The sequence below is a fragment of the Thunnus maccoyii genome, chromosome 2 (genome assembly GCF_910596095.1).
Source record: "Thunnus maccoyii chromosome 2, fThuMac1.1, whole genome shotgun sequence".
Classification (NCBI taxonomy): Eukaryota; Metazoa; Chordata; class Actinopteri; order Scombriformes; family Scombridae; genus Thunnus; species Thunnus maccoyii.
Window position 1 is genome coordinate 19859490 of NC_056534.1, and position 12418 is coordinate 19871907.

Sequence of the window (12418 nt, forward strand, 5' to 3'; positions counted from 1 at the left end):
GTGGTCAGATCTGTAGAGAAGAGAAGTATGAGCTCTGTAATCTAATTAGCAGCATTATTGTTTCACTTTGTTCTTTATGTGCATGACGCGCTACACCGTGTGCTACATGTGTGGTCTGTCTGTTATTCGACTATGACTGGACCCAGTGTTTCATAATTCAATTCAAATCGAAAACACTGTATCACTTCACGTTTCACTGAAGCGCCCAGAAAGTGTGATTCGAGCATTGTATCACTGAGCGTCACGTTTGCTCGGTGTGTTTTATCTGCAGTGTTTCTGTGGCAGAGATCTGCGCGGTTGGCTCTGTGGTCTAATTAACAGCATTGCTAATCACAGCTTCCATTAGAGCAGCCCCCGCTGGATAATGACACACACACACACAGCAAGGGGCGACAGGAGGAACAGCATGCGCTGACATGGACAGACACAGACAAACACATACACAAACACACAATAATGCAATCTTCTCCACACCCATATGCTTGTCTGTACAGGCATTTGTACACACACAGATGGAAGCAAAAATAAACACACGATCACAAGGCCAACAATCACACAGCCTTCTCTTGTTTATGTCTGCTTTGTGCACATGTGACTATGTTACATATACAATGAGACAGTAACGGTGAACCCCAGTGTCCTACATGTACTGCAGTGCATCAGACAGTTCAAAGCATGGCCTTCCATGTGTGAAGCAAAGCATTTAACAGATGAGTAAATGATGTGTTTGTTTCCCTAAAACTAATTCAGGAAAAAGGGCAGAATCCCAGCTGTAAAAAATGCAAAAAAAATAGATAGTTTTGGTGAATTTTACTCTCAATTAATGGACTCACAAAACTGCTCATGTGCTTTGCTGTGAAGCCTTTTGTCATCAAAACGTTCGAGAAATAAGGTGATTGTTTTGCTTTTGTTCATCAGCGGAGCGCTGCCGCATTTCAGTTCTTGTAGACAAATTTCACAGTAGACATTTTGACATGTCACAGCAAGAAAGCACAGGTGCAATTAATAACGTTAATGATGCTGAATCCTGTTTAGTTTTGCTAGTACTATGACTCTGGTGTAGCAGATTCACTGAGCCATTGTTAATGTTATTAGTTCCACCTGTACCTTTCTTGCTATAAGTCAAAATGTCTGCAGTGAAAGAGGCAGACCCCCCAACTGAAATTTAGTTTAGGAGAAGCACACTTGTTTCCTCTTAAGATCTCAAAATGGAGTAAATGCTTGCTCCTCTATTCAGGTGAATAATATAATTATGTATATATATGTTTGCAAGACTGGGGACATGTGTGTCCTGGAAACCCTTTATTTCTGCTGTAACTTGCAGCTGTGCAAGTGATGGGAACACAGGAAGGTGGGATCAGTAGCGTGTGTGTGTGTGTGTGTGTGCGTGTGTGTTACGGCAGGAGGAGTGTGTGGGGGTAAAGCCCTGTGGTGACCTGTGCCCCCAGCCAAAGCGAGGGGAAGTGGGGGGTGACCGGGGGTAGAATGTAGATGAATGGGAGTGAATGGAAGAACTTGACTTGTGGGGCCAAAAGGGGACTATTGTATTTTAACCTATTCTCTTACACACAGGGGCTATGTGTGTGTGTGTGTGTGTGTGTATGTGTGTGTGTGTGTGAGTGTGAGTGTGTGTGCATGTGCATGCAACATGGATATGGAGAGCAGGACAGGTGGTTTAAGGCTTCTTTTGAAACGTGAAAAAATATTCTCAGTACGTTTGAAGGAAAATGACATACAGTGGTTGCGTGCAACAAAATGAAAACAAAATCATGTCAATGGCATTTACCCAGCATGCCAAGTTGACCTCTCACCCCTTTGTGCATCCACTGTGACATGCAGCAGCTTACCAGATAAAAGACGCTGGGAGTGAGCAAGAGATGGCGAGGTGAAGAGGGGAGGACAGAGGAGAGGGGGGGGGGGAGCTCCGCCCTTCACCCTGAGTTCCTCTCAGTGTCTCCCACCCCCCATAAAACTTTGATCTCTGAAGTTTAGATGAGGCATATGCACTCACTCACTCACACACACACACACACACACACACTCACACATACACAAGCACAGGCCGGGTCTGTGAGGTCAGACTTACAACCCTTGTCCTATCAGTATGATAATCTATGTCAAGTGCAAAAAGATGCACACTAGTGGCGTCCTACCCCCTGCAGACACACACTCACACATACACACGCATACAAAACATGCACTGAAACACACAAACAGGTGACAACTCATCTCTCAAGGTATTTGGATTTAATAATTCAACTGTTCCTGGGTTGTCGAAAAAATGGCAGTGGCAGCCCGAGTGAGAGGGAGATGATGATGGAGAGAGGGAGAACCAGGAGGAAGAGAGGGAGTGAAAGAGAGTAAGGGGAGAGCGAGCAAGAGAGAGAGAGACAGAGAAGGCGGAAGAGAGAGGAAAAAGGCAGAAAGGAGAGAACAATAAGGGCTCATTGTTTGTTTTGTTCTGCTCTGAAAAAGAGGGAAGAGAAGCGCTTCCCTTCTGAGACTGACTTACAGAGATAGAGGCAGCTGTGTGTGTCTCTGTGTGTGTGTGTGTGTAAGTGTGTGTGTGTGTGTGTGTGTGTGTGTATCCAACAGTGAATAGGATTTAACCCGTCACGGCAATGAGTTTCTTTACCCATCCATGGACACAATGAGACCAGCCGGATATCAAGCTACCAAGCTACCCACCCACCCACACCCACATCCACACAAACACACACACACACACACACACACACAAGCAAAAACGAACCTACACACACATTCATACAGATGAATGGACAATATTGATTATCATAAGTAAAAGCTTTGTTCTTACTGTTCGATTACAGTAGTTTCTGTTGTCTCCCTAGTTCTCAGTCTTTGTCTGGTCCTTTGTGGGTGCTCTGTCATGACAGGCTTGGGTCAGTCTTTCCAGAGTGTATTTGTGTGTGTGTGCGTGTGTGTGTGTGTGTCTGTGTGTGTGTGTGTATGTATGTGTGTGTGTGTGACAGAGAGAAAGCAGAAAGCAATAAGCTGGCTGAAATGGTGCCATCAGAGCTACATGATTGATCAATTGAATTCCATCATGGGGACTGGCCGGTGGGATTAAATGGGTCGCCGTGGGTTACCAGGCTAAAGCATCATACCGGCTTTATCTCCCTCCCTGATTGGTCTGTCACCAGAGACCTGGACCATACACTCTCACTCTACTAGCATCTGTGTATGTGTGTGTGTATGTGTGTGTGACTATGGGAGAGAAAGCGAGATTATGATCAAGGGGTGTTTGTCAGAGTGAGAGTGGGTGAAAGGGGTTTTGTGTACTGAAAAGGTACGGCGAGGCTTTTTTGAGTTACGCAGTACTGTGTGAGTGTGATGATTTTTTTTCACTTTAGCAGCAAGATACTGTCTTATGATTCAAGGTTTATCAGAAGTCTTTGAAATCACCTGAAAAACACTCTTTGTGCTAATGTGCCAGGTCACCTTATTTTTGTTACACATGAAAGATTACCACTCATTAAATTAAATCATATAATATTATACAGCCATGAAATGGTAGATTAATATAAAGTATGCTAATCTATATAAAGGATATTGCCCATTTATTACAACTTCGGTCTATTCTTAGTTAAGTTTGTGTCCATCCTTCTAACCAGTAATAATAACATTATACTAACAAAATTATTTGATAAAATGTGTCAACATAGCAACATCACTAAAAGAAGAAGGGAAAGTCACTCCAGCAGTCAGATGATCATACAGGTTTTAAACAAACACCCCAAGAGCCAAACTTCCAACTTTGACCTATTAACGTAGTTGTGTGCACACAGTCCTCTTCGTGGACAGCATTTATTTGTAATTAAACCCAAACCAATGATGCAACAGAGCCAAAGTGTTCTGAACAGAATGGTCAGAGTGAAGCGCTAATGGGAGAAAAGAGAGAGACCCTCCCATGTAGTTCAGTTGGTTGTGGCCATGAATGTTGTTTATGTCAGCCGTCAAGCCTGCAACACAAAACTCTTTGCATACCACTTATTGATATAGTAATATTCATCCATCGAACCATAACTCCAGATGCATTCACAGGTTGTCCTGACTCCTATGACCCCAGAATTGCCGGTTTGTTTACATCCTGTTTGATCATCTGACTGCTCTACCTCATTGCCAGACAAGAATACTGATATTGGATGATGCTGCAAAACCACAGATTACATTCAACGATTGTGTTTTTTAATGTCCAATACAAACATTTTTAAAATCCTCTCTTCCTACAATTCCTTCACATGGCAACTACTATATGATTAAAGTTAGGGAAAGATTGTGGTTACGACAAATAAACTACAGCAAGGGTTAGGCAACTAAAACACTTAGGGAAGGAATGTATTTACAGTAATTAAAAAGGCAAACGATTAATTCTGTGCTGGGGCACTAACTCAGGTCTTCTGCATTTAAGTCAGACACACCACTCTGACCTCCATAACTTCATTGTTGCAATGTCGCCATGTTTCCAGATCTCAGCAATTACTTTCATGATGATTATCATAACCAGTAGAAATGATGGCCAAAACTACGATAAGACCCAAGTTATAATAATGTTGAATGTGGTGTTTTCTTTCTTTCCTTCTTTTTTCTTGCTACATCACTCTTTGTTTTTTTCTTTTAAGACCACAGTCCTGCACAAATGGATCTGTATTTTCAGTCCAGATGGAAAAAAAAAAAAAAAAAAAAAAAAAAAAAAAAAAAATATATATATATATATATATATATATATATATGAACCCCCTTCCCCCCTCTCCACCTGTCTGTCATATCACTCCCCCTGCCGCTGGACACTCACTCGCACACATACACACACACACACCAAACACACAGTGACCCCCAGGACTAAAATAGGCTCTCAGAAGCGGTTTGGAGCGATGAATTGGCTCTATAGTGGGGGATTTTCACCCTCATCCCCTTTTTCTCTTTATCTTTCTCTCTCGTTCTCTCTTTTCTAATCATTTGTGGGCCGCGACTCTTCAGAGTTCTTATAATTGTCTCGTTCAGTCCCTCAGCCTTGCAATAACTGCAGGATACGAGAGCTCACAGTCTAATACTGATACCACAGCAATATATATTTGTGTGTCTGTGTGTGTGTATGGGTGATATGACAAGAGGGACGGAGAGGTGTGTATATATGAGAGGCCAGAGTGTACTTTTGAGAGATCAAGAGGGAGAGACAGCGTATGCTTGGTAATGGATTGCATTTGTATAGCATTTTCTCTGAGTCTCCACAATCTATGAAATAACTCAGTCTTAAATCAGCCCACTGAGGTTCATTTGAGTCCATACTTCACTCTAACTTCTTTCTGCACATCTGCTTCAGTGATTTATTCTATGAGCCCACCTTCACTTTTCCTTTTATTTCTCTATTGCTGTCTGTTTCTGGTTTCTCCGTCTGTCATACACACCAGACACACAAATACTCTTTAAACCTCTTCTCTTTCTCCTTTCACTCTCTCATTCCTTCATTAAATATCCTCTCTCTGTAACACCTCTAACGTCATGCTTTTCTCCCATCATAGGTTTGCAGGAGTCACCACTGGCCAACGGGCACGGCCACAGTGGGCGGGACTTCCTTAGGAAGCAGATGAGAGGGGAGCTGTTCTCGCCACAGCAGATCGAGGTACTGGACCGCCTGTTTGACAGACAGCCATCCTGTCCAATCCAATCCAGCTCTGACCTCTATGTGAGCCCTGACTTTGGCAAGGTAAGGGCGTGGCACCGTGCAGGCTCTAGGCTGAGGCTGAGTTTGGGGACAGATCAAGGGTCAACAAGACTGTAGGGTGTTCCTGCGAAAAATACGGCTACTGCAGGAGAAAAGTGTAAAACTGATGAACGACACTGACAGATGCAGAGACGGAGTCATAGACTGGTCTGAACACGTCTGAAGGCAAAAGTGTGTACAGCTGTTCAGAATGTGAGGCAGTGCACAAAGCCGATGACTCGCAGAGATGTGGATGATGGCACACACTTTCAGTCAGTCTCTCGCAAAGGCATTTGCAGTGTTGCACTTGTTTGTACACACAAAAAGTTTCAGAAAGTTACAGACATTTTTGGATGCAGCCCTCCAGTTCCGACATCAGAAAGGTGTGGGGGAGGAAGTTTCAGACGCTGTTTGACAATGAGACAAGCTCTTCGTTTGAAGCATACTGACACCTTAAAGTTGTAATCCTTAAGATTTCAATCCTGATTTATTTGGTGACACCAGTGGTTACAACTGGTATATCTGTTTACAGTGCAACCAAGCATTTTGTTTTAATAAGGAAGTGAGTCTAAAAAAATTGCAACCACTATGAGAGGGACAGTGCTCATAGCTTTCCACTTACAGTAAAGTTTGTTACTTTGCTGAGAAGTCAGAGGTGTGCAGCTCAAAACCCAAAAATGGTCCGCATATCAAATTATAAACAGTGCCACTGGATTAAACTCATGTATCATGTATCATCATCCTTTGAATCCCTGGTGTGTAGGTAAACTATTTAAATCCAGCGTGGGGAATGGCAAACTCCACCACTAACAATGGAAATAAATAAAAATAATAATAAGTTAAAAAAAAATGTAACAAAAATGGGGTTTGATTTCATGAAAATCTAAAGGATTATAACTTTAAAGCCTGGCCATCCTATTGGCCTCCACACAAAACACCGCTCCTCAGGTCACTTCTGCGTTTTTTTTTCTTCTTGTGCAGAGCCACTCCACAGCATTGACACAGCACCAAATGCTTTTTAGCTGTGCACCCATCAATTTGTGCTGCCCCTATCCAATCTCCCTGCCAATTTCATAAAACACTCTTGCTCTGCCAACTTTGCTAATAATTTTCATGGGGATGTCCTGGTTCCTAATGCTGTACTTGCAGCAGTCATGCCTGAGAGAGTGACTTAAAGAGTGAGGGAGCCAAAATAGAGAGTATTTGGCCTACGGCACCATGCCAGGCAGACAAAAGAACTGAGCAAGATACTGATTTCTGTGCCACCCCAAAGTGAAAAGAGGTCTCAGTCTAGCCGCCCCTCTGTCACAAGATAGAGGAACTGCATACTTGTATATCAACTTAAAACTACAATGTAACATAGAGGCCATTTCTGGTTGGATGAGGGATCATTTTCACATATAGACCTGGATTATACTGAGTGAGCTCAGTGACCTGATCATTTGTCAACAGATACACATGCTTGGTGCAGATATAGTGCCTTATGTGATTGTTAGATGCAATGCTTGTCTCTGCTTTTAACTAAAAGCCTGTCCTGCCTGCTATGCCTTGCCATGCCATGTTAATCTTGATCTTGAAACTAGTCAGATTACTCAGTGAAACTCCCATTTAAATATTCGTCATTACATTTTCAAAGCTATACATAAGAATCATGTTGATTCTTCACTGAGTGATCTGAAAATGTCAGTATCCAAGGTGTGTTTTCTTTGTTAGCCTGACAGACCGCTGTGTGTTTCTGTGGTCTGATAGACAATGTGATGGCTGCAACAGAGACCCAGTCAGGCCTGGCCTATTGATGTTCCTATAATCTAGACTCACTGCAGGGGTTAATGAGCATATTGACCTGGCTTTCATTATGACCTCACTTCCTGCTGCTCAGGGACAGCAATGGAGCTGTCTGCATGCTGATGCATCTTGGGAATATGGCGCATATGCGAGAAGAAGAACGGAAGAAAGACAATGAGAAAGGGTGTGTCTGCGTGTCTTAATGTTGCATCTGAATTGACCTTGCGCCCTAGTGCATTAATGTAAATCTGAGTGAAATAGACAGGTGTAAGTAGTACACTGAATTACAAAACAACAACAGGCCAGTATTTGTATTCTCTCAGATGTCTTCTAATCTGCAGCCCTCCGGTCAATATTAAGGAAATACTTTGCCAATGTCTCAAAATGACACTTTTGTTTCCACAAGCTTTAAAGATATGTCTGATTCAGTTTTATTTATTTAGTCAATGTCAAGGGCAAGAGAACAAACACACATTGGTTGAGTAGCAGTGTATGGAATCACAGATAGGCTGCAGCCTTAGACCTCAAGGGCAGAGTTTGGCTTTTTAGCCCATTGACTTCCTCCTGATCGACATGGGGAGTGGAGTGGCACAGGGCGAGAGGTCGACAGGGATTGGCTGTAGTAGCTCTATAGACTATGATTCAAGACTATAATACCCATGATTCATAGGTCAGTGTCCTCTCTGAGCCCGATCAAGCCACTGGGGTCAGGGTCGAGGATAGGGGCATTAAGCTCTGGGTCGCCCTGGGGTCAAACTGGATTTAGGAACTGCATTGTGATCACAAAGAGTTGCAAGAACACACACACACACACACACACACACACACACAAAAATCTACATCAGTATCTGTCCCTCTACCTCTGCTCCTCTCTCTCATCCTGTCTAGTCGACCACCCCCCTTTTTCCCAGCCTGCATTTCCCAGAGGGAATGATTGACAGTCATACCCTTAACACTGATGCTAGCTCCAACTCAGCCTCTTTGGTATGTGGGCTGAGGTGTTTGTCTGTTATGTGTGTGTGTGTGTGTGTGTGTGTGTGTGTGTGTTTGTGTGTGAGGCAGTACTGGTGGGGTTATGGTCAAGGAGGGTCAGCCAAGGAGGGTGTTGTGACTGACATTGCTAAAAGATGCCTGAAAGACTCAGAGCTGCTGTTGATATCGCTGTTTTTGTGTGTGGGGGTGCGTTTGATGGTGTGCGTGTGTGTGTGTGTGTGTGTATTTGTGAAAGAATGGTAGGGAGAGCAAGCATATAAGCGAGAAACAGAGGTGCAAGTGGCTCGATTTCAGGTGACAACAGTATATTATAATGGTATACTAATATACTGTAATTTCAGTGGTTATTTTAAGCTCCTCATTATCTTTTAGCTTTCTTGCACTGAAACATGAGCCTCATTCATTATTTCTTCTTCCTTCATTCCACTTGAAGAGATAAAAAATAAAATTGCTCACGTTCCTCACAAGCAAATCTTATTTTATCTGTCACCAGTAGTTACTCTTCTATCCTGTTTGTCTCAGACCTTTTCATTATCTTTTCCCACTAACAAGCCATCCTTTTATCTCATCTCCCTCTCCGGCTCTTGTTCCCCCTCTCCCTGTAGTCTATTAAGCCCCAGTATTAATTTGTGTGTGCGTGCTTGTATGTGTGTCTGCATGTGTGCCTGTCAGAGAGAGTTCATTTGAATTTCCCTTCAATCACTTCCTATTACTCAGGTGATAAATCAGCACGGCTGACGGCGCCCCCAACCATCCATGCTGCCCCGGGTCCAAATGCCCACCCCGGCACCAAAGAGCCTGGCTACACTGAGACATAGAAAGAGAAAGAGAGGGACTGCTATCAATCATCTGTTCTCTCCTTGTCATTCCTTGTCATTTTCCCCATCTAGAAAGCTTACATAGAAGCAGAGAGGTCAAAGGTGATCTCCTCTGAAGGATGGAGATGGTTAAATGGGTAAAAAGAGGCTGACAGACTCAAAATGCACACTAGTGCTCCTTATAAACAGATTGTTACACCCGTCACTTCTGTGTGTATCATCAGTGAGATGATGATAAAAACATTATTCAAGGATAAATCTGACTTAATTCTATATTTACCTTATTGTCAAAAATTCTAAAAAGACTTAAACCAACAATGCCTTAGTACGTCTCTCAGCACATTTTAACTTTTGACTTTCCTTTCTGTCTGGAGCACTCACCCTGAAGCCCATCTGTTCCCACTGCGGATGTAAAAAAATTGTCACAAATATGGCAACATGACTCAGTAGCCTACTAGTTAAGATGCATACCATATAACAGCAACGTCAGCGGTTCAAATCTGGCTGCGGACCTTTGTTGCATGTCACCCGTCATCTCTCTCTCCCTTCAACTGTCATATTTCCACTGTCCCTATAACAAAGGCATGAACTATCCTCCTCACCCCCCTAAAAGAAAAAAAAAGTCATAAATACATATAATTTTATTTGCAAAAAAGGCAAAGTAATTTTTTTCAAACATTACTCAAACTGAAGGAAATAATGCATTTGTTAGGAACTATTTTCAGCGGCAGATTAATACACATTTGGTGCTCTAGTGAGTATATGGAGCAGCAGGATGGTGTATATGGCATTGACTACAGTGCCCATGTTAATAGTGATGAAGGAACATGGATCTTTGATGTGTTTTTTTGGACAACTATGGAGGACTATGGACAGAGGAATATGATATATCAGGCTTTGGTCAGTAGGACCAATTTATTGTTGGTTTTGGTCTTTTTATTATTGGTATTTGTCGAAAACAAGCACATGTTTGAATATCACCAGCTTTACCACACTTCAATTTTAACCACTTACACAGTAATATTTAATTAAAAAAATAAATTAATAAATTATCTCTAAATGGTAAATGTGAGGCTGCGACTTAATTCAAAATGTATGAACTTTTACAGCATCCCCCCAGAGTTGAAGTCTATTTGGCTTGTCTGGAAATGAATATCTTCCCCAATGTGGCTACGCTCAGTTTGAGCGCAGATGAATTCCTTCCCCACAATCCCTGTCTCAGTTTGTGGGCCTCTGAGGGAATTGTATTTGTTTATTGTCAAGCCTTTTTCCATCAGGAGTACACAAGACAATGTGGAGAGAGGGAGAGTGAAACAGAGATGGAGAAATCGGGAGCTATGTGGGGAATGGAGAAAATAGGAAACACTATTATGCAAATGGTGCTAGCCAACACAGCTATGCTGCATGCGTGTGTGTGTGTGTGTGTGTGTGTGTGTATGTGTGTGTGTCAGAGGGCCGATTAGGGCTCATCTGTTATTGATGTGAGATTTGGACCAAACCATTATTCTCCCATATCTGAGTCAGTAGACCAACCTGCTGTGTGTAAGTGACGGAGTGAGTGGGTGAGAGAGTGAAAACAACAGTTGAACAGCTATTAGTGAGGAAAATGTGAAATATGTACGCATTTGTGTAGTCATTTTCCATTCTTAGCATTTAACTTGTTAGCCTGTGCATCTTTTTATTGTTGTTGTTCGTAGGAATGCTGGTAGAGAATTTAAAAACAGCAACAGAGAGAGACTGGAAAGGAAAGCAGACTGCAATAATAAACCTTTAGGCTTATATTCATGTTTTTTAACCCTGGAAAAAGCATATTATATGTTGTTTTTCTCCACTGAACACTTGGCTTATTGTTGACAGTTTTTGAAAACCCTGTTCATGTTACATATAGATTTGAGACAACAGAGGCAATGGTGGAAATGCTTTTGATTACATACAAAATGACTCAAAACATCCACTCATGGACTCTACAGAACTTTGCTAATATCCAACAATTATAGCTAATCTAGGTATTAATTAAGATATAAGACTTATTCTTTCCGTCATATCAAATCAAACTATTACTCGAAGCTCAGACTAAAAACAGCACCACGATACAAAAATGCAAGCAGGTGCAGGGATGGGGGTATAATGCCTCTAGTACTGGCAAGCTGAAATATGATTCAGGAAGTCCAGTTTTAGAAATAGATCCATGTGGGAAGATTTATAAGATGCCGAATCCCCACAAAGCAGTTTATAATACTACTATAATACTACTCAATAATGACGACATTCATTTTATCCGCCATCTCAACAATTGCAAGGTGAACAATAGAAATATGGCATTTATGTTACAAAGTAATCTACCACCAATGAGCACTTGCAGCTAATCAATTACACAGCAAATTATTTCATGTTGCAGCTTCAGGTTGCAGGTTCAACTTTTTTTTTCTTTTTTTCTTTTTAATCAAATGACCAAATTTACCTTGTGAGTTTTTGCTGGAGCCTTCTGAGTTGAAATCAAAGAGATAGTTGTGTTTTTTCACGCAACCCTTATGTAGGTCAGAACACAGCTTTATCTTTTCAGTTTCCTAAAACAAGCATGTTTTCAGGGATTCAACAACCATTCATTTATTCAACAACTCCCATCTTTCTTCATGTCTTACATGAGTCAATTTCTTTCAGTCATCTCAATCTCATCTCTCCTCTTGCTTCTTCTCTCCCATTGATGTCAGTTATATACCAACCTCCTTTCATCCTTCTATCTGACCATGACTTCCTGGCAAAGGTCCGGCTCACCCTGCTACCATTATTCATAACCCTCCATCTTGCCTTGTACATCCCCCCCCCCCACCACCACCACCATCATCCACCATCCACTACCCCCCAAACTCCAACCCCTCCACGGCCCGGCAGCTGCGTCCCTCCTCCTTGATGAGGGCTGATGGCGCTGTATGAGCGGTGGAATTGACAACATTTACGGGGGCGAATGAGAATGATCCATCTTCCTTAGCGGGCCTGTCACCCCACTGGCCAAACTTCATCATGGCCAATTACCACGGCAGACCCCTTCTTCTCTGCTGCTGCTGCTGCTGCTGCTGCCTGGCCCCCATCTACATGG

General features: G+C 42.4%; 1 protein-coding gene across 2 annotated transcripts in view; it reads left to right on the forward strand.

Annotated features, from left to right (window-relative positions):
• pax5 (paired box 5) overlaps positions 1-12418 on the forward strand; it is a 54046-nt gene that overhangs the window by 25880 nt on the left and 15748 nt on the right. Inside the window, exon 6 of one of the 2 annotated variants that reach the window (XM_042423543.1) lies at positions 5544-5728. In XM_042423543.1, coding sequence (XP_042279477.1) covers positions 5544-5728 — 185 coding nt within the window. The remainder of the gene's footprint in view (positions 1-5543; positions 5729-12418) is intronic. The other variant, XM_042423552.1, reaches the window with a different exon arrangement.